This window comes from Microcaecilia unicolor, chromosome 2 (assembly GCF_901765095.1).
Source record: "Microcaecilia unicolor chromosome 2, aMicUni1.1, whole genome shotgun sequence".
Taxonomy (NCBI): Eukaryota; Metazoa; Chordata; class Amphibia; order Gymnophiona; family Siphonopidae; genus Microcaecilia; species Microcaecilia unicolor.
Genome location: NC_044032.1, coordinates 486860703 through 486886991, shown reverse-complemented (window position 1 = coordinate 486886991; position 26289 = coordinate 486860703). Strand labels below are relative to the sequence as shown.

At 46.9% G+C, this 26289-nt stretch overlaps 1 protein-coding gene across 1 annotated transcript in view; it reads left to right on the top strand.

Moving 5' to 3' along the window:
- The window catches only part of LETM1 (leucine zipper and EF-hand containing transmembrane protein 1), a 289282-nt gene that overhangs the window by 246030 nt on the left and 16963 nt on the right, over positions 1 to 26289 (top strand). Inside the window, 1 exon segment of the mRNA XM_030191105.1 lies at positions 4494 to 4632. Coding sequence (XP_030046965.1) covers positions 4494 to 4632 — 139 coding nt within the window.

Below are 26289 nucleotides of genomic sequence, written 5' to 3'. Positions count from 1 at the left end.
TAAGTAAAAGCAGTCATTTATTAGAAACATCACTACATATGATAGCACAGATTTGAATGCCTTGAAGTTTGGATAGGAAGGAAGGGCCAGTGCTGTGATGTTTGGTGACTGTTTGCTTACTCCGTAACATATGGTTATAAGGCACTACAGTAAAATACTGAGCACTGCAAATAAAAAAATATATTATGCAAGATATTTGTAGGAATTTCTGGTGCAGCTAATATATTGAGTTAAAATTTAATGCCAAGAAGTGCAGAGTGATGCATTTAGGGTGTAGAAACCCAGAAGAGATACCAAATAGGAGGGGAGAGGTTAGCAAGCTCGACTCAAGAGAGAGACCTTGGGGTGTTGGTGTCGGAGGATCTGAAGGTGAAGAACAATGTGACAAGGCGACAGCCGTGGCTAGAAGGATGCTAGGCTTCATAGAAAGGGGTATAACCAGCAGGAGGTGTTAATGCCCCTCTACAAGTCGTTGGTGAGTCCCCACGGAGTATTGTGTTCAGTTTTGGAGGCCGTATCTTGCTAAAGATGTAAAAAGACTGTAAGCGGTGCAAAGAAAAGCTACGAAAATGGTATGGAATTTGCGTTGCAAACCGTACAAGGAGAGACTTGCCGACATGAAAGCGTATACCTTGGAAGAAAGGAGAAACAGGGGTGACATGATACCGACGTTCAAATATTTGAAAGGTATTAAACTGCATACGAAAATTTTCCGGAGACGGGAAGGTGGTAGAACTAGAGGACATGAGTTGAGGTTGCAGAAGGGCAGACTCAGGAGTAATGTCAGGTAGTATTTTTTCACGAAGAGGGTGGTGGATACGTGGAATGGACGCCCTTGCCCCCCCCCCCCCCCCCTGAGGTCGCCGCTTCTCCCCGCTTCCGCATGTATTAAAAAATAAAAACAAAAAACCAAAGTTTAGCAGCCCCGGTCCCCCTCCCTTCCTCTCTCTGTTTTTCTCCTTCTTCCACAGCTCCGCCTCCTGCCATCCTCCGCCTCCGTGCCCCGCCCCTCTGAGCTCGCCGCCACCGCTCCCCCCCTCTACTGGACCTCCCCTCCGCTTTACCGGCCCGCGCAGCCGATCAGCTGTTCTTGCCCGTGCAGCGCCTTCACACAGAGGTGAGAGGCGCTGCGCGGGCCAGTAAAGCGGAGGGGGGGGGAGCGGCGGCGACGAGCTCAGGGGGGCGGGGCGGAGGATGGCGGGAGGCGGAGCTGTGGGAGAAGGAGAAAACAGAGAGAGGAGGGGGGGGGACCGGGGCTGCTAAACGTTTTTTTGTTTTTATTTTTTATTTAATACATGCAGAAGCTGGGAGCAGCGACGACCTCAGGGGGGGGGGGGAGCCAAGGCTGTCCATACAGGACGCTCCTGACGAGCGCCTTTGCCCCCTCCCGGTCCTTTTTTGATTTTGTTTTCGTTTCATTTCTATTGTGTGCAGAGGGAAGCGGGGAGCCACATGTTTGTGTTGTTTATTTTGTTTTTCAACATGCCAGCTTGGAATTTTAAGGTGCAGGGGGAAACGGGGAGATGACAGCTCAGGCCTTAACGACAGGTCTGACCTGACGTTAAATTTATCACGGTAAATGATTCGTTGCAATCGTCGGTATGGTTAGTGCATTCCGAATTGTCCACATTTGAATGGTAGTTACTTGTTTGCATTCCGTTTTCATTAGCTGCTAGCATCATCGGAAAATGGCCTTTAATGCATGCTACGGTTGAAAATTTCTTCGTTAAAGGGTCGTTAAGGTTTAGTACATCTAGCCCTGAGTCGGGTAATGTAACCTCACAAGTGATCTCTGAACATGGGTGTTGCCTGGAAGATCATTGAAGAGTGTAGAACTCCCTGAATAGATTTCTTTGCTACTTGTCTCAACAAGAAAGTCCCTCAGTTCTGTTCCAAACTGAGATTGCATGGCATACTAGCCTCGGGTGCCTTTTTCCTCAGAACAGGGCCTCTGTACACGTAGCCTTCAACACCTCTTTTAGCAACAACTGTCCTGAAACTCTGGAAGAATTGAGGAATTATGATTCTGATTGCACCTAACTGGCCGAAATAGATTTAGTTCCCTCTCCTTCTGAACTAACTTCTGCAGACCCATGGAGACTGGAATGTTTCCTGCCACCAATCACTCAGAATGAGCAGTGCCTTCTGCATCCTGATCTCCAGTCTAGTCCTCACAGCTTGGATGTTGACAGGCTAGAAGTGGAGTCCCTGAATTTACCAAAGGAGGTCTCCTAGGTCTTGTTTGTGTCCAGGAGAAATTCCTCTAGGAAGTTATATGGTTTAAATACTTTGTATTGTTACTTGAATATTTTTACTTCTGTAATTGTCTATTGCTCATGTTTGATTTAGTCTTACTATACACCGTCTTGAGTGAATTCCCTCAAAGAAGGCGGTAAATAAATCCTAATAAATATATGTTTGCTATCTGATGTAAGGGCAAGGGTGTAGATCCTTTTTCCTGCTCTGTACAAAAACTGCTTGAATACCTTCTACATTCATCAGAGTCAGGTCGCAAGGCCAACTCCGTAAGAATTCACTTTGGTTGCAAATGCTTCCGCTTATGTTGGGTTATAAAGAGGACAAATGGCTTCAGAAACAGCTTAACGGGTTCTTATGGAAGGGAAAGAGAGCACGCATTGGGATTCAAAAACTCATGAGGCCAAGGGAGAAAGGGGGATTGGGGCTGCTAGATTTGAAACTTCTTTCCATGGCAAGTTGTTTGCGACACATATCAGACTGGTTTCGATCTACTGAATTCTTCTCATGTACAAGGATCGAAACCACACTGATGGGACCCCTCCACTTTTCGTATTGGCTACATGCCCCCTCAGACCAGTTAACCCCCCTGGGACCCTACAAATATATATTACTTCCCCTACGCAGAACGTGGCAATGGCTCTGCAAGACACACAAGTGGAGCAACACAAGTGGAGCAACTCGGTGTCGCCCTTGCTTCCGATTCAGGGTAATCCGGCATTTCCAGAGGGAGAATCGTCCCGCTTGCTGAGGAGATGGGCTGCCCGGGGGATCCATTATTTGTTCCAGGTAGTGACAGAGCAGGGGACCATTAAACCCTTTCAGGCTTTATGCGAGGAATATGCTCTTGAACAAGGTGATAACTTTGCTTATTTTCAAATGAAACACTATATTCAGTCCCTGCCTGCCGACTCCCTGAGGCAGGGAGTTTGGGAGAGACAGGATGAGCTACTGGACTTGGAGGCACAACATAGAACTTCATTGAAATACTTTCACAGCTGCCTACGAGACTCTTTAGAACCACTCGATACCACACCTATCTGTGTCTTGTGGAGCAAGGAATTAAAGTGGCGAGTGGAGCCGCAGCAAGCAACGAACTGCCTAAAAGTATTCACAAAGTGACTGCGAATGCAGCCTGGTGGGAATTGAACTATAAATTTATTCTCCGGCTACACATCTCGCCTCACAGGGCCTTCAGAGCATCTTTGAGAGAGACAGATGATTGTCCCAAGTGTGCCATGGGGGGGGGGGGGGAAACCTCCCTGGGCCACATGTTCTGGCAATGTCACGAAGTATCAGCATTCTGGCAGGCCCTGGGTCAACAGATCTCGGCTATGTGGAAAGTGCGTTGGAAACCTACTCCTGGACATTTATTTGATGTCTTTCTGGTAATTTCAGTAATTTTTAGAAACAAATAGAAAATGGTCTGACTGCACCTTGAGCATTGTGTGTAGGGCCATCCTATTGCAATACATACACTAAAACTTTTTTTAAAAATGCTACAGAGAAGAGAAACAAAATGAAGGGTATGAAATGGCTGTGTTTTGAAGAATGACCTAATGGGTAAGGGCTTCAGCTTAGAGAAGAAACTACTTAGAAAGGGATATGATAGAGGTCAATAAAATCATAAGTGGAATGGAACAAGTTAATGGTTGTATGCCTTTTTGTAGTACTAGGGCTTGGGAACACTACATCAAACTTATCAAAGATTTAAAACAATTTGGGGAGAGAATTTTTTTTAGTCATCACACATTTAAACGGTAGAATTTGTTGTCAGGGAAAGTAGTCAAAGGTAGTAGTATATCTGGGTTTAGAAATAGTTTGGGCATGTTTTTGGGAGTCCACTTAGTTATTAGCTAGGTAGACTTGAAGATAGCTACCTGTGGGGATGAGTAATAGGGAATGGATCTCTTCAGTGGACTTCAAGTGACCTGGCTTGGTCAATGTCAGATGCAGTATGCTGGGCTTGATAGATCATTTCTCTGTGGCAGAATGGCACCAGTTATTCTTAAATGAAACCACAGAATGAAGATGTAAAAGAGGGTAGACCAAAACATATTTGTTACTAGGATTCATCATGGAAAAACATTACGAAATGCAGGTAAGTTCACAGCAAAAAATAATTAAAATGCAAAATTTATAAAATTTGTATATCAAATTCTGATCAAATTAAACGAGACTAATCAACTCTTATCTAGATTGTTTCACTTATATGAATGTTTGTATTTTGCTTTTAGGGAGAATCTCATCAGCATCGGTGAACTTATTGGTGTGATGAGGCAAATCCAGAAGATTCCAGAACAGAAATTACAAAAGATTGCTGAAGCTTTAGATGAGAACAAGGATGGCAAGATTGATATTGATAATGTTGCCAAGGTAAATAGTATGAAGATAAAATTACCAACAAGCTTTTCCTTGGCATCCCACAGATCAATCCAGAGATTTGTGGGTTGTGTCCCTCTGCCAGCAGGTGGAGATAGAGAGAACCTCTGAGGTTTGCTATATGTGGACCTGTGCAGCCAACTGAACCTTAGTATTCTCTTTATCTAGCAGGTGTAGGGAGTGGGCCTTCCTTTCCAGTAACAGAAACCAGCCCGCAGCCAGGTCCGCCCAATGATGGGGCCTGGTCCATATCCAGCCGGTTATTGTGGGCAGACTGTCCCTATTCCTGGTGGAGTGGACCAGGGTAACATCCGACGAATGGGTCTTGGAGGTTATCAGAGACGGCTACAAGTTAGAATTGGCTCGTCCGATAATAGACTCTTTTCTGGAATCTCCTTGTAAATGTCCCACCAAGATGCGGGCTGTTCGACACACCCTCCTCAACTTACAACGACTGGGTTCCGTCCAGCCTGTACCCCTAGCAGAAAGAGGGTGCGGTCGATACTCCATTTATTTTGTAGTGCCAAAAAACGGCGGTTCTTGGGGACCCGTCTTAGATCTCAAGTTCATCAACAGGTCCTTATGGGTTCGGCTTTTCCGCGTGGAAACCTTCCGATAGGTGATCGCAGCGGTACAGCCAGGGGAGTTTTTGACCTCTCTCGATCTCAAGGAGGCCTATTTACACATTCCAATCTGGTCTCCCCTCAGGCGCTTTCTTCGCTTTGCAGTGATCGGTCGTCATTTTCAATTCAAAGCGATGTCCTTCAGCCTAGCCACAGCGCCTCGGACCTTTTCCAAGGTCCTGGTAGTAGTGACAGCCTATCTCAGGAAGGAAAGGATTCAGGTCCATCCCTTTCTAGACGACTGGCTTGTGCGGGCATCTTCTTTCGATGAGAGTCGGCGGGCAACGGACACAGTGGTCGGGTTGCTTCAGTCGCTTGGTTGGGTGATCAACTTCCCGAAGTGCAGCCTAATGCCTTACCAAACGCTGGAATACTTGGGGGTGTGCTTTGATACCCAAACAGGGATAGTTTCTCTTCCTTCAGCTCGAGCACAGTGGTTACAGGCTTAGTTACGAGCACTGTTTCAAACTCCGAACCCGCAGACTTGGGACTATGTACAAATTCTGGGTTCTATGGCCTCCACCTTGGACGTGGTAAAGTAGGCCAGAGCTCACATGTGCCCTCTCCAGTGGCACCTGCTGAGCCGTTGGTCTCCGCTCTTGGAGGATTACGAGGTTCAGGTGCCATGTTCGGCCCGTCTTCACACAATCATGCACTGGTGGTTCATTCAAAAGAATCTGGTGTCGGGCATTCCTCTGGCAACCCCGGACTGGAAGATAGTGACCACGGATGTGTCACTGTCTGGCTGGGGGGCTCATTGCCTGCAACAGACGGCCCAGGGAGTTTGGACTTCAACTGAGGCGTCATCAACCGCTTGGAGTTACGGGCGATTCGTCTGGCCCTTCGAGAGTCTCTGTCTCTTCTCCGCAGTTTCCCAGTTCGAGTTCTTTCGGACAATGCGACAGTGGTCGACGATTTAAACCATCAGGGGGGCACCAGGAGTGCACCCCTAGCGCACGAGGCGGCTCTGATCTGCTGTTGGGCAGAGACTCATCTCTCGTTCTTGACAGCAGCTCATATAGTGGGGTCACAGAATGTGCAAGCGGACTTTCGCTGTCGCCACCAGTTGGAGCCGGGGGAGTGGACGCTCTCCCCTCTGGCCTTCGATCAGATAACTGCCCGTTGGGGGATGCCAGAGATGGACATAATGGCCAGTGCATTCAATGTGAAGGTTCCCCGTTTCTTCAGCAGGGGATGAGAGCTGGGCTCAGAAGGCATCAATGCCCTTCTTCAACCTTGGCCCAGGGGCCTGCTCTATGCCTTTCCCCCGTTGTCAATGGTGGGCAGGTTACTGACTCGCATTGCCAGCTATCCTGGTCGAGTGATCCTAGTGGCCCTGGATTGGCCCAGACGACCCTGGTACGCAGATGTGATCAGGCTTCTGTTCGATCGTCCTTTTCTGCTACCGACACAGGATGGTCTCCTGCTGCAGGGGCCAGTCACAATTGAGGATCCCTCCCCCTTTGGTCTTACGGCCTGGCCCTTGAAAGGGCGAGGTTGAGAAGAAAAGGATATCCGGACGCAGTTATCGCTACGATGCTGTAGGCTCAGAAAAGATACACCTCAATAGCTTATACTTAGGTGTGGCGTACCTTCGATTCGTGGTATGCAAGTTCGGGATTCTCAGCGGCTTCGGCTTCAGTATCGGTTATCCTCGCGTTTCTTCAGGAGGCTGTATAAAAATCATTCTCGTTGAGTTCTCTTAAGGTGCAAGTGGGAGCTCTGGCATGTTTTAGAGGCCGGCTTCAGGGGACGTCCATCGCCTCCCACTCGGATGTGGTTCATTTCTTGAGGGGCGTAAATCATTTGCATCCTCACGTACCAGTTCTGCTATCCTGGAACCTTAATCTAGTTCTCAAAACGCTTCAGCGTCCTCCTTTCGAACCCTTATCGGGGTTACGATTAAGGATCTCACCTTGAAGGCGATTTTCCTGGTAGCCATTACTTCCGCTCGGAGAATTTCAGAGTTGCAGGCCCTTTCTTGCAGAGACCCCTTCCTGTGTTTAACGGAGGTGGGGGTATCGATTAGGACAGTTCCTTCGTTTTTGCCCAAGGTGGTTTCTCGTTTCCACTTGGGGCAGTCCCTGCATTTGCCGGCCTTCCACCGGGAAGATTACCCTGAGCAATTCCGGGCGCTTCGCTGTCTCAACACGAGACGGGCTCTTCTCAGGTATTTGGAGATAACGAATGAATTTCATCTTTCTGACCATCTCTTCCTTTTTGGAGGCAGTATGAAGGGTCATATGGCGTCCAAGGACACCATAGCCCGTTGGTTGCGGGAGGCCTTCTCTTCGGCATACGTGGCATTGGGCAAGCAAGGCCCTTTGCAAGTTCGTGCTCATTCTACGCGACCTCAAGCTTCCTCCTATGCAGAGTCCCGTTTGGTTTCTCTGGAAGATATCTGCAGGGCAGCTACATGGGCTTCGGTCCATACATTCACTTGTCATTATCGGGTGGATGTGGCAGTTCGTCAAGATGCGGTGTTTGGCTCGATGGTGATTTCTGCCGGGTTGGGGGTGTCCTGCCCTACTTGAGGACTGCTTGGGTGCATCCCACAAGTCTCTGGATTGGTATCGTTCATTCTGAGGTTCAGTTGGCTGCACAGGTCCACATATAGCAAACCTTAGAGGTTTTCTCTCTGTTGCCACCTGCTGGTAGAGGGACACGACTTACAAGTCTCTGGATTGATCTATTGGGACTAATGGAAAGAAAGCTATCAGGTAAGAATTAATTTTTCCTTCTAGAAAACTGAGAACAGTAATATTTACTATAATACAGTAACATAATCATAAATGGGCATCAACAGTACAAAATAGAAATAATTTAAATTTGAGTATGACAGATCAATGTTTAGTCTGATGTACAGGATGTGGCAAAAATAACCATTTAGAGTTTTTTTTGCTGTTTTCTCATCAACCACTGGGAATTTCAATGTGAAATTTTGTACATTCAAAAATGTTTGCATTGTAAAACTACTATTTGTTTGGAGGGGTGCAGAGTACCAGCTTTACTGTTAATGATGTCACTGTGACATAAACTTTTGTCTTGGGAGCAATGATGGCGACCTATTACCGCAAACAATCATCAGTCAAGAAGCGCTGCAGATGATCTACTACTACTATTAATCATTTCTGTAGCGTTACTAGACGTATACCGCGCTGTACACATTATATACAGGTATTGTCTCTGTCCCTAGAGGGCTCCCCAATGTAAGATTTGTACCCGGGGCAATGAAGGGTTAAGTGACTTGCCCAAGGTCACAAGGAGCTGCAGTGGAAATCAAACCCAGGCAGCCAGGGTCAAAGCCTGTTGCACTAACCATTAGGCCACTCCTCCACTTGATCTGGGACAGCCTGCCACAGGGACCAATCTGTTAAGAACTTCCCAAGCAACTGAAGGTCTGTGTTAAAGCTGGGGTGGACACTTTCATCATTTACTTATCTGATAAATTAATTGTATTGTTTTGAATTACTTTTGTGATGAAATGCCTAGTCACCCACCTGGGGCTAACCCTGTGGTCACCTGGAGGGTCTATCCCCAACACAGCTCAGGTCCACCTGCCGCTTGTGCTGTACACTAGCACCCTCCTGCCACTGACTGGGTCCAAACCGCCTCTGGGAGAGTCTCCTGCTCTCAAATTATTCTCCATTGATTTCTAGGATACTGGGGCCACACTCCCAGGGGTCCCATAGTTCCCAGAAAGCACTCACAGAACCAAACCACAAACCACCAGGATTCTTTGTCAGTCCAAACAAGCAGAGGCAATAAACTAAAAGAGGTTTATTGTCATTAAAATATTGAACAGTGAACTATAAAACTGATGGGGAAAACAGCACACAATAACAGGTAACTGAAATAGAATCAAACATATAAAAGGCAAGTGACCGTACTCACTTGCAAATGCGCAGTAGAGACTTCCCTCTCTGTCCCGCCCCCGCGTCAAGACGTGATGACGGGGCGAGGGGGGCGGGACAGAGAGGGAAACTGCGCGGAAGGGGAGGGAGGGAACCGCTGACGTCGCTACCGCTCCCCCCCCCAAGGTAGCCGCTACCGACCCCCCCCCCCCCCCGGAGTCGCCACCACCCCCCCTTCACCCGGCCCGGGCCCTCTCTTCGTTATTCAACTTACAGCAGCGCCGAAACAGCAGCAAGCAGCTCAGCTTCAGCTCCCGTCGGCCTTCCTTCCCTGCCTGTGCCCCGCCCTCGCCGACGTGACGTCACAAGAGGGCGAGGCACAGGCAGTGAAGGAAGGCCAATGGGAGCTGCAGCTTGCTGCTGTTTTGGCGCTGCTGTAAGTTGAATAACGAAGAGAGGGCCCGGGCCGGGTGAAGGGGGGGAGGGGGCGACTCCGGGGTGGGGGGGGGGCGGGAGCGGCCACCTTGGGGGGGGGGGGAGGGGACATGGGAGGTCTCAGAAGGAGGGGGGGGCCTTGGAGCTGGGAGGGCTGGACTGAAGGGGGCCTTCCAGCTGGCTGGGAAGAAGGCACGGGGGGGGGGGCCCTTGGAACTGGGAGGGAGGGAGGGAATGGGGCCCCTTACAGTTGTGAGGGAGAGCAGGGGGCCTTGGAACTGGAGGGAGGGAAGGGGGCCTTGGGAGCTGGGGGGGAGGGCCTTGGGAGCTGGGGGGAGGGCCTTGGAACTGGGAGGGAGGGCGGGCAGGGGGCCTTGCAGCTGGGAAGGGGGGAGGACTGGAGCCTTGGAGCTGGGAGGGAGGGACAGAGGGGGCCTGGGAGCTGGCAGGGAAGGAGGATGGCAGGGGGCCTTGCAGCTGCAACGGGAGGGGGGCCTTGGGAAAAAAAAACATTCCAATACGCGCCCATTTTAACGGGCTTAACGGCTAGTTAATTATAAAACTATCTAAACGTTTTATCACTACCTGAGTGTAGTGCCTGGGAAGTACAGGAAGTATAGTTGCTCACAAGTTACAGAATAGAACTGATCACATTTTTTTGAGGGGGTAAGCAAACATGTGGACAATGGGGAGCCGGTTGATATTGTATATCTGGATTTTCAGAAGGCGTTTGACAAAGTGCCGCACGAAAGACTCCTGAAGAAATTGCAGAGTCATGGAATCGGAGGTAGGGTATTATTATGGATTAAGAACTGGTTGAAAGATAGGAAGCAGAGAGTAGGATTGCGTGGCCAGTATTCTCAGTGGAGGAGGGTAGTTAGTGGGGTCCCGCAGGGGTCTGTGCTGGGTCCGTTGCTTTTTAATGTATTTATAAATGACCTAGAGATGGGAATAACTAGTGAGGTAATTAAATTCGCCGATGACACAAAATTATTCAGGGTCGTCAAGTCGCAGGAGGAATGTGAACGATTACAGGAGGACCTTGCGAGACTGGGAGAATGGGCGTGCAAGTGGCAGATGAAGTTCAATGTTGACAAGTGCAAAGTGATGCATGTGGGTAAGAGGAACCCGAATTATAGCTACGTCTTGCAAGGTTCCGCGTTAGGAGTTACGGATCAAGAAAGGGATCTGGGTGTCGTCGTCGATGATACGCTGAAACCTTCTGCTCAGTGTGCTGCTGCGGCTAGGAAAGCGAATAGAATGTTGGGTGTTATTAAGAAGGGTATGGAGTCCAGGTGTGCGGATGTTATAATGCCGTTGTATCGCTCCATGGTGCGACCGCACCTGGAGTATTGTGTTCAGTACTGGTCTCCGTATCTCAAAAAGATATAGTAGAATTGGAAAAGGTACAGCGAAGGGCGACGAAAATGATAGTGGGGATGGGACGACTTTCCTATGAAGAGAGGCTGAGAAGGCTAGGGCTTTTCAGCTTGGAGAAGAGACGGCTGAGGGGAGATATGATAGAAGTGTATAAAATAATGAGTGGAATGGATCGGGTGGATGTGAAGCGACTGTTCACGCTATCCAAAAATACTAGGACTAGAGGGCATGAGTTGAAGCTACAGTGTGGTAAATTTAAAACGAATCGGAGAAAATTTTTCTTCACCCAACGTGTAATTAGACTCTGGAATTCATTGCCGGAGAACGTGGTACGGGCGGTTAGCTTGACGGAGTTTAAAAAGGGGTTAGATAGATTCCTAAAGGACAAGTCCATAGACCGCTATTAAATGGACTGGAAAAATTCCTCATTTTTAGGTATAACTTGTCTGGAATGTTTTTACGTTTGGGGAGCGTGCCAGGTGCCCTTGACCTGGATTGGCCACTGTCGGTGACAGGATGCTGGGCTAGATGGACCTTTGGTCTTTCCCAGTATGGCACTACTTATGTACTTATGTACTTATGTACAGTGTCTCAGTAGGCGAGGCCTTTCTCCTTCTACTTCCAAACTGAGACTGACAAATTAACTCACAGGCGGGAAAAAGAAAACTGTCTCTTCTGGTATAGCTTTAAAAAAAATGGACAATAGCCACCTGCTGGCCAACCAGAAGAAACACATATCAGCAAAACAACCAGGAGAAATACATGTCATCAACAAAACAATACAGTTCATAAGTTCAGAAGCCCACTGTTTTATCACAAATTTATTTTACTGTGTTTTAGCTTGAACATTTTTAACATACAAAAATCACTGTGAGGCATATTTTCAAAGCACTTAGTCTTCCAAAGTTCCATAGAAACCTATGGAACTTTGGAAGGCTAAGTGCTTTGAAAATATGTCTCTATGTAGTAATGCTAAAATATCAGTAACATTAACATAGCTTAAGATAATTAAAATTGTTTAATAGTAATACGTACGTGTGATGACTAAGGTCTTCCACTCAGCCATCTCTCTCCTCTTCAATCTGTTCAAAACTCTGCCGCACGACTAATATTTCGCCAAAGTCGTTATGCCCATATCAGCCCTCTCCTGAAATCACTTCACTGGCTCCCTATCCGTTTCCGTATACAATTCAAGTTCCTCTTATTGACCTATAAGTGCAGTCACTCTGCAGCCCCTCACTACCTCTCCACCCTCATCTCTCCCTACACTCCTTCCCTAGAACTCCGTTCGCTAGGCAAATCTCTCCTAGTTGCGCCCTTCTCCTCCATTGCTAACTCCAGACTCCGCTTCTTCTATCTCGACGCACCTTATGCCTGGAATAGGCTTCCTGAGCCATTACGTCTAGCTCCATCCCTGGCTGCCTTCAAATCCAGGCTAAAGGCCTACCTGTTTGATGCTGCTTTCGACTCCTGACTTGTAACTTTTATCTTATCCTTATGTGTCCTTCTGTCTGTCGTTCCCTTATCCTTTTTGGTTCTGTCTGTTTGTCCTGATTTAGATTGTAAGCTCTTTTGAGCAGGGTCTGTCTTTCTTTTTCATGTTCAATTGTATAGCGCTGCGTACGACTGGTAGCACTATAGAAGTGATTTATAGTAGTAGTAGTAACATTTTTCATTGAAATTCAAAGCAGTTGCTTAGAGAAAATGACAAAAAAACTCTAGGGATTAATTTTCTTTTGTCTCACCCTGTACAGGTAGTTATTTGGCTACAGAGAAGCTCCCAATGTCAGTCTGTTACTTGGCAACAGAAATTTTATGTAATAAGAAAACATTCCTTAGCACAAGCAGAAACATACAAATTATGGGCAGCCTCAGTTTATTCAGTGTACTACATGCTCATTTCTTTGCCACACAACTCTCCCACTAATTTTTCCCAGATCTTCCAAATTAGAAAGTCCACATTCATCTACCTACATCCCTTGCTGCCTCCAAAATTTGTAAGGGGACATGCACACTACCATTGAAACGGCAAGGCCGTAGAACATCTTTTTCTTTGGGAGGGCCAACAAATCAAGCTCTGTCCCTGCCCACCTCCCACTATCAATCTCTTTAGTTGCTGATAATGTGGTTAAAAAAATATTGGTGTGGCCATAGCTTCTGTGACCTGCGTATACATTGGTAAAATCTCAAAGTCCTTTCTTCAGCTAGAACTGAGGCTAAAAACTGAAGTCAGTTTGTATTGAGCTAGATTCAAAACTGAGTATGGCCAAGAACAATACCCAAATCACAAATCAAATAAATGCTAACAAAAACCTATTATAATAGATAGTGCTCAGACCAAGTGCATTATAAGATAATCATTGTAGGATCAACTCCTTAGTAATGCACTCCTCCCATCATCATTGCACTGAGTCCACCATGCCTACCATATAACTCATAGAATATCATCTAATGTCTTAAAGTAATTTCACATGTCAATAAACAATTCCAAAGAATTCACTTCTCTGCAGGTATGGTGTTAATATAATGTATCATCCAGTGCAGCAGTTCTCATTAAGAGATGACTCATACATGATCCAAAATAAGGTGTCCCAATCTTCCCATGTGCTCAAAATTTCTTCTTACTCAAAACCTCCATGTGTACACTCCCAATAGCATTCGTATACAAAATTTCTTTTTCAAATTGTTTTCTACATGGCATCCATGCTTCGCCTCTAAACGACATCCTCAGGAGAACAAAGCTAAAAACAAAACATCTTATACAAAAATCAAAACTAGAAATAACTCAAAGAAGATCTGTCAACCTCTCTCATTTACCTATTATATCCCCCAATCTCATCACTTCCTAAACACTAACGGCTACCTGCAGTTTGATCCACACTCTCCTTCACTGGTGCCCCAAAAAAGACCAGCGCATACACTTCTGTTGTTATGCAAGCCACATACCCTGCTTTAAACTGGGAAGTTTAAAGCAGCGTCAGCCACTCAAATTCTTTATTCATTCCACAAGGGGTCATAGTTTGCCAATTAAAACTAAGTTGCTGTTGGGGAGGAAGTGACGTCACAGTGCTAGATGACTGCCTAATTCAATAGCTCTCGCACTTCTCTGCCTTAAACAGCAGAATCTATCGTCATCCGTCCTATGCACACTTCATTATCAGCATTTGTGATGTCTGAGCGCCCGGGTACCATGAGTTAAGCTTTATTTCCGCCCCACAAGGAAGGAGAATGTCAATCTGCCTGGTAGACTGGTAAGGGCCTCCATCGCCATGTGTCGCCGGCCCCCATTTCTCTTTCCGACTCCGCCCCATCTCAGTCAGAAGCGCTACTTGGGCCACATTGTCGGGGAGTTTCGAAGGACATATCTAAATGCCTGGAGGGAATCCTTGCTGATATTAAAGCCTCTAAGGAAGAAATCCTTGAATGTATGGATGTCATTAGCGCCAATCTTTGGGAATTGGGTGGCCGCATGGAGGACCTAGAAACACGACTTGAAGAGCAGTCAGAACACCTAATTAATGTGGATTCTCGTCTCGCGCGTATTACTACCCAGTATGAGGAGCTACAATATAAATCAACAGCCTGGAAGATAGGGGGCAGCATAACAATCTCCGCCTCTGCGGCGTTCCTGAATCTGGGGACACAGATGTTGTTCATACCATAGAGTTTATCTTGTTGGGCAGACTGGATGGACCATGCAGGTCTTTTTCTGCCATCTACTATGTTACTATGTTACCATAGTGCAGCTGATATGCGAGAAATTGTTGGGAACAGACTCTGAAGTCAGCACTATAGAGATTGATAGAGCTCACAGATAATCGACCTTGTGATGTTATAGTGTTCTTCACATCCTAAGCACTTAAGGAATGCCTGTTGCAGCGTGCTCGCCAGGGGTCCTCTGTGGAATACAATGACATTAAAGTTCTGGTTTACCAGGACCTTTCTTAATTCACTCTTTCTCAGCAGCATGCTATGAAACCTGTCCTGGAAATTTTGCTTAAAGAAAGGATTTCCTATCGATGGGTATTTCCCTTTGCTTTTTGCTTCACTATCAATGGGAAACAACATCAGGTACAGCACCTTACTGAAGCCTGGAAGATCCTGCAGGACACTGGTTTGTCGAATAGTTCAGCTTCTCCAGTGATTATGGCTCCCTTGACTAAAACTAAACTACAGAAATGGAAGTGAGTTTCTCATAAAGCTGATAAAAACTCTCAAGCCTGTTTGACTCTCTTCTTATTGCTCCTATTCAGGATGCCTATCCAGCTTATTTTCGAAACAGAAAGATGCCCATATTTCGACCCAAATCGGGAGATGGGCGCCTTTCTCCCATGGGCGCCCAAATCGGTATAATCAAAAGCCGTTTTTGGGTGCCTCCAACTGTCGTGGGAACGAACAAAGTTGACGGGGGGGTGTCGGAGGCGTGGTGAAGGCGGGACTGGGGCGTGCTTATCGGCCGAGGAGAGATGGGCGCGCTTGGCCGATAATGGAAAAAAGAAGGGCGGCAGAAGCGAGAATTTGGGCCACTTTTTTGGACCTTTTTTTTCACGAACAAGTCCCGAAAAAGTTCCCCAACTGCCAAAATGACCACTGGAGGGAATCGGGGATGACCTCCCCTGACTCCCCCAGTGGTCACTAACTTCCTCCCACCAAAAAAAAAGAATTTTAAAAACTTTGTTTTTGCCAGCCTGTATGTCAGCCTCAAATGTCATACCCAGCTCCATCACAGCAGTATGCAGGTCCCTGGAGCAGTTGTTAGTGGGTGCAGTGGATTTCAGGCAGGCGGACCAGGTCCACCCCCCCCCCCCCCCCCCCACCTGTTACACTTGTGCTGGTAAATGGGAGCCCTCCAAACCGCCCCCAAAACCCACTGAACCTGTCACGCTGGTGAGGAAAAGTGAGCCCTTGGGCCACTGTTGAGGAGCGGCAGCGGCAAGTAAATCACCCAAACAGGAGGCAAGGCAGACCACAGACAGACGGGCACAGGCCGGACTGGAACAGAAGCACTAAGCAGAAGCAGGAGAATAGTCTATGAATCAAACAGAGTCTTGGGCAGGCAGCAGACAGTAGAATAAACCAGGAAACAAGCAGAGTCTTGGGCAGGCAGCAGACAGTAGAATAAACCAGGAAACAAGCAGAGTCTTGGGCAGGCAGCAGACAGTAGAATAAACCAGGAAACAAGCAATGTCTTGGGCAGGCAGCAGACAGTAGAATAAACCAGGAAACAAGCAGAGTCTTGGGCAGGCAACAGACAGTAGAATAAACCAGGAAACAAGCAGAGTCTTGGGCAGGCAACAGACAGTAGAATAAACCAGGAAACCAGCAGGGTCAAAAACAGGCAAAGCAAGCTTTCAGGGCAGGAACCGCAACAGACCAACAAGGACAAGAACACAACTGAAGACCTCTGTTGCTGTCAGGTCCTCGAGGCAGAACCGGAATATGTGAGCCCTTGGGCCACTGCCGAGGAGCGGCAGCGGCAGGCAAGACCACCCTGGAACTGGATACACGGAAGGACAGGGCTGGACCTCTGGACTGGAGTCGGGACTGAGGCAGGCAACTGGAACCGGCAGAACAGGTTCACCTGCCCTTGACCACCGTTCCCCTGGAGTTGACCTCCAGCGTGCGGGTGGCCAGCAGGACTTGCAGGACGAGGCCGGCACTGGAGATCCAGAGGACCCACCCTGGGTCAGGGAACACGAGGAAGCTAGATTAACTAACTACTAGACTCAGACTGAAAGCTGCTGCGCTGCCACTAGCAAGGAACACAAGACAGACCAGGGAGACAAGACGAACAAAAGTGTAACAGGAGCAAGGACTAGGGCACGCAGCAAGCTAGGCAGAACGGGGTTCAGAGAATACCCACAGGGTAAACCCACTAGCTAGGTAGAGGCAGGATACAGGATAAACACCCAGGAAATACACACTAGCTAGACAGAGACAGGATTCAGGATGTACACTCAGGATATACAAGCAGGGTTCAGGATATACACTCAGGGTAAACGCCCTAGCTAGGCAGAGGCAGGGTTCGACTGGAACCGGCAGAGGGCAGAGCTGGCAGCAAGCGAGGAAAGTCAGGAACAAGCAGGAGTCAAACTCGTCAGCCAAACAGAAGGGGTAACCAGGAACTAACAGAGTCTTAGGGCTGGCAGCAGGCAGAAGAGTATATCTGGGTTCAGGCAATAGAGACAGGCAGCAAGCAGAGAATATCGGGGTTCAGGCAATAGTCAGAGGCAGGCAGCAAACAGAGAATATTGGGGTTCAGGCAAAAGTCAGAGGCAGGCAACAAGCAGAGAATATCGAGGTTCAGGCAATAGAGACAGGCAGCAGACAATAGATTACACCAGGAACTAGCAGAGTCAGGCTGAAGCTACAGACTCCCACCACAAACCGAGGGAGAGTAGCTGAAGGCATCGGACTCCAAACACAGAGCAAGGGAGTAGAAGGACAAGCAGTCCACAGACACAGAGTAGCAGGGCAGAGCCCCCCACGGAAGGACTAGCAGTCCACAGACACAAACAGAAGGGCACACAGAAGGACTTTCAGTCCACAGACACAAAGAGAAGCTGGGCCAGAACCCAGAAAAAGGCTAAGCAGTAGTGCAGCAGAACACTAACTAACCTGACCTGGCCTAAAGGCATAACACCATGCAAAGGCCCTGAATGCTAGCACAGCACGTCCTTATGAAGGTCCTCACTGATGATGTCACCTGCGCAGGACAGGAACAGGAAACACACTCACCCCAAGGGGAGGCTGGGAACACATAGGAAGTGAACACACAGGAAAGACAAGCAGGAGCCATCTTGGAAGCTGGCACAGAGTAGGCGGCAGCCATCTTAGATGCTGGCTCCCCAGAGAGGCACAGCCCATGCAGGTGAGGTCTAGTGAAGCAATCAGCACACAGATCCAGAGACAAAACTAACACAGAGACAGACAGAAGCCAGCACAGAGGCTGACCCCCAGGAACAAGGTAAGGCTGAGGGTGGTCACGGCCACAGACGTGACAGTTGCCAAGGCAAAGCCTGAAAGTTCCCAGGTGCTTAATAAAGGCAACATACAAGGGAGTTCACCAGGTAAGGGTGCTGCTAAGTTCCAAAAATCCCAAGACAGTCTGGAAGGCTGGAAGATCCGGACCGGACCAGCAAGACTTCTGGAATATGGGAAACACCAGGTGGCAAGATGAGTGAGAGCATGAAACGGGCACAACCATGACAGTACCTCCCCCTCAAGGCTCCCCCGATCTCCACGGGTGATTCAGGGCTCCATGGGTAAGAATGACGAAACCTACGGAGGAGTTTCAGAACACGAGCAGGGGTAGCTGGGCTGGAACTTGAACAGGAATCAGGACTGGAACCCAGAGTGAACTTAGCATCTTGGCTAGAACTGGAACTTGGAGAAGACTCAGCATCTTGGCTGGAACTGGAACTCGGCGTGGACTCAGCAGCTTGGCTGGAGCTCGGAATGAACTCAGCAGCTTGGCTGGAGCTGGAACTCGGCGTGGACTCAGCGGCTTGGCTGGAGCTGGAACTCGGCTGGGACTCAGCAGCTTGGCTGGAGCTGGAACTTGGCTTGGACTCAGCATCTTGGCCGGAACTGGAGCTTGGCTTAGACTTAGCCTCATGGCTGGAACTGGAACTCGGCATAGGCTCAGCATCTAGGCTGGAACTGGACCTCAGAGTGGACTCAGCATCATCTTGGCTGGAACTCAAACTCGGAGTGGACTCAGCATCTCGGCTGGAATTAGAACTCGGAGTGGACTCAGCATCTCGGCTGGAACTGGAACTCGGCGTGGACTCAGCATCTCGACTGGAACTGGAACTCGGCGTGGACTCAGCATCCGGGCTGGAACTGGAACTCGGCTTGAACTCAGCATCTGGGCTGGAACTAGAACTCGGCTTGGATTCGGCATCTTGGCTGGAACTGGAACTCAATGTGGACTCAGCAGCTTGGCTGGAACTGGAACTCGGCGTGGACTCAGCAGCTTGGCTGGAACTGGAACTCAGCTTGGACTCAGCAGCAGTTCAGCTGACAGCGTCCCTCAGGATGGACTGCTGATAAGCCTGGACCTCGGGATTCATAGCACGCTTTCTTTCAACGGCAGCTTCCCGAGTATCCCGCAGGGCTGGGTCGGAGACAAATAGGCGGCGGTATTCCCAGAGCGGGGTCCTAGGATCAATGGCAGAAACTGGGTTTTCAATGAGCCCAAGCTGCTGGATACGCTTCCTCTCTGCTGAAGCTTCAGGCCGCTTCTTCAAGACAAAAGTTTTTTACGATATTCCTCAAGTGTCATGAAAAGATCAAGAACAATCATAACGTCGGAACCGAACTTCACGTAGGAAACTGGAGCTGCACCCGGGCGGTAACCCGAATTGCCAACAGAGGCCAAAGTTCTGGCCTGGAAACCCAACTGGAAGGGTGATCTTGCCGAGCTCATGGCCTTGGCAATCTGTCACGCTGGTGAGGAAAAGTGAGCCCTTGGGCCACTGTCGAGGAGTGGCAGCGGCAGGCAAATCACCCAAACAGGAGGCAAGGCAGATCACAGACAGACGGGCACAGGCCGGACTGGAGCAGCTGGACCAGAACAAAAGCACTAAGTAGAAGCAGGAGAATAGTCCATGAATTAAACAGAGTCTTGGGCAGGCAGCAGACAGTAGAATAAACCAGGAAACAAACAGAATCTTGGGCAGGCAGCAGACAGTAGAATAAACCAGCAAACAAGCAGAGTCTTGGGCAGCAGCAGACAGTAGAATAAACCTGGAAACAAGCAGAGAATTATTCAGACCGTAGAATAAACCAGGAAACCAGCAGGGTCAAAGGCAGGCAAAGCAAGCTTTCATGGCAGGAACCGCAACAGACGAACAAGGACAAGAACTGAAGACCTCTGTTGCCAAGGCAAAGCCTGAAAGTTCCCAGGTGCTTAATAAAGGCAACATACAAGGGAGTTCACCAGGTAAGGGTGCTGCTAAGTTCCAAAATCCAAGACAGTCTGGGAGGCTGGAAGATCCGGACCGGACCAGCAAGACTTCTGGAACATGGGAAACAGCAAACAGTCCATCACAGCCACCAGGTGTGACCACCAGGCGGCGAGATGAGTAAGAGCATGAAACAGGGGCCCACCGTGACAGTACCCACATCGAGGCCCCCCTCCAGCCATAAGTGCTATGGTAATGGTGTAGAGTTGTGGGCAGTGGGTTTTGAGGGGGCTCAGCACCCAAGGTAAGGGAGCTATGGACTTGGGAGGTATTTTAATTTTTTTTAACTTTTTACAAGTGCCCCCTAGGGTGCCCAGTTGGTGTCCTGGCATGTGAGGGGACCAGTGCACTACGAATCCTGGCCCCTTCCACGACCAAATGCCTTGGAGTTGTTCGTTTTTGAGCTGGGTGCCTTCGGTTTCCGTTATCGCTGAAAACCGATACCGCCCAGCTCAAATCCACCCAAATCCGATGCATTTGCCCGGCACCAACCGTATTAACGAAACAAAAGATGGACGCCCATCTTTTTTGAAAATACGGTCTGTCCTGCCCCTTCGCGTATCCGTCCTCGTAGATAGGCGCCCATGGAGATGGGCGTTCGCGTTCGATTATGCCCCTCTATGTGTACCTTGGTGCTTAAGCTATGCTAATTTGTTTTCTGTTTAATGTCATACGTATGTTGAAGAGGGCGGAGGGCAGTTAATATGACATGATTATGTATGGCTGGATGATGGATGATTGTCTGAAACTATAAGGGTGGGTGGGTTTATTGTGACTGTGGGGGATGGGAGTTGGGTAGTGTGTCAGGTGCTGTGGGCCATGCTCCTTATCTTCCCACTCAGAGGGCCTATGGGGACATCTGTTTGGTGTTATTTGGGGGTGGAGTTAGGGATGGAGGGTGTGGGAAGTTTGGGAGGGGTTGGTCTATTTTGGAGGGAGGGTTCTCATACATTATATACACTTTGGAGGGTCTCCAATAGTTTTTGCTCTTTATTTCTTGCAGTTTAATCTATTTATCTTATGAGTGTTAATTTGAAAGTCCTGACATATAACGTCAAAGGGTTGAACTCGCCTCAAAAATGTCAAAAGCTGTTCAAAGAACTCATGCATTTTAAACCCCAGGTAGTCTTCTTACAAGAGACACACTTTAAGAGAGAACATGAAAGATTCCTGGCGCATCCACAGTATCCCTATGTTTTTTGTTTTTCCGTTGCTGATGCATCCAAGAAGCGTGGGGTTGCTATTTTGCTTCACTGTTCCTTGCAGATCTAGGTGGAAAGAATCGGACGAGATCCAGAGGAAAGATTTTTGCTTTTGAACTTGTTTTTAGATAATAATACCCTCACACTAGCATCTATTTACACCCCTAATGATTTTCAAGAGGGGTTTTATAGCAGGCTTGGAAAAACGTTCTCATCATGTCCACACGGTAAGATAATAATGGGAGGTGACTTAACGCTAACCTTTCATTCTACTGTGGATGGGCTCTGATTTAAAATTTCTAAAGCTTTGGTCAACTTGGCCAGTGATCTTGGCCTCTGTGACTTATGAGAGTTTACCATCCTACTAATCGCCGATTACTCTTTTTCTCCTACTCACACAAGATTTATTCTCAGATTGATCATATCTTGGTGGATGTTACCTTAGCACACTTGTGTGATGACTCTGCCATTGGATCTATCGCTGTTGTGGACCACACTCCTGTGTGGGTCTGTCTGCCCTCTCTTTGAGATGAGAACAAGGATAAAAGATGGACATTGAACACTAGCTTGTTATGGAATAAGGAGACCCTCTCGGGATATAGAGCCCTTCTTCGAGAGTACTTGGATATTAATTTCAACTCAGACCCATCTCTGGGAATTGTTTGTTATGGCCTAAAGGCAGTTTCTCATGGATATTTTTTACAGAAGGCTAGTGCACAGGCTCGTAGTCACCGGGCCGAGGTGGCCAGGTATTTCTTCCAGTTAAGTTGAGTGGAGGAGATCCATAAATTCTCTTGCTGTGTATGCATTTTACGCGAAATTCAGGCTACACGCCTGCAGTTAACATCTACACAGATCATCTACAATTTTTTTAGAGGCCAGCAGCAACAGACTATGTGTATAGTAATAAACCAGGTCACTCCCTGGCACTCAAGTTGAGGCAACAGCGGGTGGACTGTTTCATTCTTAAAGTGGGGGATGGTGAGGGAAATTTTTTGACTCAATCCTCATTGATTCAACAATGTTTTCAAATCTTTTATCAATCTCTCTGCACTTCGGATTCATCCTGAGGCTATTGAAACTTACCTGTCGGCTCACCCACTTTCTGCTTTGACAGAGCAACAACGAGTTGCTTTGGAGAGCCCTATTTGAGCGGAGGAATTTTGCAAGGTTATTAAATAAATAATTTTTTTTAAATTATCCTACCTAGCTTTTGGGGTAAATGGCCTTACAAGACTGTCATATCAGTGTTTCTGCCCTGTGTCTTAAATAATGTTCTTTGGATTTGTGCTACAGATAGCTCAATCCTTCTCCATATGCTCAACTTCTCAAATAACTTAACCTTTATATTACTCAGGTCCAGGTGATCAGAAAGTCATAATAGGATCCGTCAGATCAATGTGTCCACCTCCTAATTGGCTAAAATATTTCTTCATGAGCCAAGCATACTTTTAGAGGTGGTACTGTAATCCTCATCAATCCCATCAGTATTTTAAACTTGCATATTTTGATAATTTCTATATTTTAAAAATTATTTTACTATTTTCACAGCCATTCTTATTCTTAATCTTGATTTCCTTCTGTTATACACAAATCAATTGCTTCTATTATGCATAAGTCAACCGTATTTAAGAGCAATACTTAGCTTATCAGTTTTTTCAGCTCCATTCAGCTACTTTCCATAATACACGGTGGAGACTAATAATCACCGACATAGATCCATGTTTCGCTACATGCTGTTTCAAAGTAGTCTCCTGTAACATAAGCAATAACAATTGAGCCTTAACTCCTGACAGAACTATTATGCCCCGATCTAAAAAGCAGATCATTACTAACCCACAGTAATTTAAGCTAACTGCTTCTAAAATGGCCGCCACCTATTTTATCGAAGGCTTTATAGCCATAGATTACACGTGACATCTAGCACCAATCAGAATCTCCTGGGCTGAACAGCTGATCCCCGATATCTAAACCAGTTCTTAAATAAGAGTCAGCCATTCAATTTCATAGTTAAGTCCATGGGGTTCCACGGTATTTAAGGTAAAAATCCAGAAGAACAAGCGTTTGAAGGATCATCGGGTGAATCAGATGGCAGCAGCGATGATGGTAGAAACACCCGTGTGGTCCGAATTAATCAAGGGAGTAATCAAACAGGATACCCTTTAGAGAGAGGCTGCAGAGGATATCGTAAAGGACAAAACCGACAACAGGGAGATCAAAGCCTGATGACTAGATCATACCAAGGGACAAATCCATAGTGGTAAATATATCTCATATTCCGCTGACTAACGTTCAAAATGATATATTGAACCTTGGCTTGTCGTTTGTCCTGGCTGTCACCTATGACGCGTTTAAGACTCGAATAGCACTTTATTGTTTCAATAGACTATTGCAAATTAAGAAGTTTTTCCCTACTTATGCATCTACAGTTGATATTTCGATATGTAAACCGAAATCTAACTGGCATCCGCCAACCACGGATCCTGTGATTAATACCTTTTTGCAATTGGTTTTATATGATCTTGATAGAATAGAAACGGACCCAACTAAGAAGAAGATCTTATATCAAAACAGGAAAAAGAGACGTTAAAACAACTAAGTATGCATAGTGAGATGTGAATCCAGTGCACCGATAAAGACGGGGTGATAGTGATCTAATCTAAGACAGCTTATCAGAGGTAAGCCTATACTCAACTGGAAGATCAAAAAGTCTATCGTCAGTTACAAAAGGGCCCGACAGGGGAGATCGCTAGAGAGATTCAGACTATTATTGAACCAGCATTAAGTCGGGGGGTGCTGACACAAAAGGAAGCTGATTTTTTACGAGTTAAATATCCCTCCATCCCATACATATATTTTTTGCCAAAAATACAGAAGGTTCTGGAACATCCACCGGCAGACCTATAGTATTCACAGTACGGTCAATTTTAGAATCAAGATTTATTGATGTATTTCTGAAGTAATTCCCACGTGGGGGAAGGTAGAGGAAAGACTACACAAAACAGTGGATTTCAATAAGTGGCTTGAATCTTGGTTTAAAGAGGAAGGTTTTAGATACATAGGAGCGTGTACTACGTGGAAAAATAACAGGCTGTACTGCAGTGATGGGCTACATTTTCTGTGACGGGAAAAGGGATCCTTGGGGAGAAATTCAGACAGTATGTTTCTAGACATTTAAACTAGAAGGGGGGGGGGGGTGACAAAAGGAAACAAGGGAAGCCAGAAAGTCACCCCCAGAATGAACTTGATGGCAGAGGGAAAGGTCATCTAAATATAGAAAACCACCTAAACTCACTAAGCACATGGAAAGCAATGATCACAAATGCTTGTAGTCTAGGTAAAAAGGTTCAAGACCTACAAGCCCTGATGTTTGAAGAAAACTTGGATATTGTTGCTATTGTAGAGATGTGGTTCAATGATTCCCATGAATGGGATGTGACTATATTGGGATATAATCTTTTTAGGAAGGATAGAGAGAGCCGAAGGGGTGGAGGAATGGCACTGTATGTGAGAGACAATATCAGAGCGGCTGAAATGCGGGGAACCTGGGGAAAGGAAGAAGCTTTATGGATTATCCTTGAAAGAGAAGATGGAACCTGTATCCACATGAGGGTTATCTACAGACCGCCGGCACAAACGGAGGCGCTAGACAAGGATCTGATAGAAGATATTCAAAAGATTGGTATGAAAGAGGAGGTGCCACTGTTGGGAGATTTCAACTTTTCTGATGTGGATTGGAACATCCCGTCTGCGGAATCGGAAAGAAATAGGGAGATTGTGGACGCCTGTCAAAGTGCGTTGCTCAGACAAATGGTGACAGAACCTACGAGGGAAGAGTCAATGCTGAATCTAGTGCTCACGAATGAAGGAAGTGTTTCCAATAGCCTAGTTAGTGCCCACCTATGTTTGATATAAGGGCAAAGGCGGAGTGCGGGTGCACAAAACTCAAAGTACTGGATTTCAGACGTACTGATTTTGATAAAATGGGGGAATACTTGAAGAAGGAGCTGTTGGTGTTGGAAGGCGTAGGAGAATTGGAAAATCAGTGGTCAAAGCTAAAGGCTGCTATATATATGGCAACTGATCTTTGCGAGAGGAAAGTAAACAAAAATAAGAAAAACAGGAAGCCTATATGGTTCTCCAAACAAATAACTGAAAAAATATGAGCAAAAGAGGCTTTGTTCAAGAAATACAAAAGAACGCAACGAGAGGATCACAGAAAAGATTATCGGATTAAACTCAAGCGAAGACGGAAATACGGCTAGCGAAAGCGCAAGTGGAGAAGCAAAAAGGCCAAAGATGTAAAGAGAGGTGACGATCTTTTTCAGATATATTGGAGAAAGGAGAAAAGATAGGAAGGGAATTGCAAGACTGAAAGATAATAATTGCTATGTGGAGAGTGATGAAGATAAAGCGAACGTGCTAAACAATTACTTCTCTTTGGTGTTCACGGAGGAAAATCCTGGTGAAGGACCGCGGTCGGCTGCCAAGGGAATATTTGGGATTGGAGTGGATACTGCGCCATTTACGGAAAAAAGAGTTTATAAACAGCTGGAGAATCTGAAGGTGGATAAAGCTATGGGGCAGGATTGGATACATCCCAGGATACTGAGTACTAGATTTAAAAACTGCTATAACTCTGTATTAGATCTCCTTTTCTTTTCCTTAAAGTGTGTTGAGCCCTCCCTCACCCCTCCTGGTTTTTGTAGACAATTTGTAAAGCTTAGGTGTGGCTAAAGCTTCTGCTTTGAGAGAGTACCATGAGGTCTTGTTCTTAACTCCTGCCTGAAGGAAGCTCACAGATAAGACTTGTTCTGGCATTATTTCTGGTTGTCCCTACCTTAGAGCTGTGGTTTTGGGCATCTCTCCCCCCAATCCTGTCTGTCCTTGTCACTGTATTTATATCTTTCCCCCCCCCCCCCCCCCCCCCCCCAAAAAAAAAAAAAAAAACCTGTTTTTACCTGCTCTGCTAATATTGTGATCTGCTTGCTGTGTTGTTTATTGATATCTGTAAATCTGAGTACTAGATTTATAAACTGCTATAACTTTGTATTAGATCTCCTTTTCTTTTCCTTAAAGTGTGTTGAGCCCTACCCCTCCCCTACCTGGTTTTTTATAGACAATTTGTAAAGCTTAGGTGTGGCTTCTGCTTTGAGAGAGCACCACGAGGTCTCGTTCTTGACGCCTG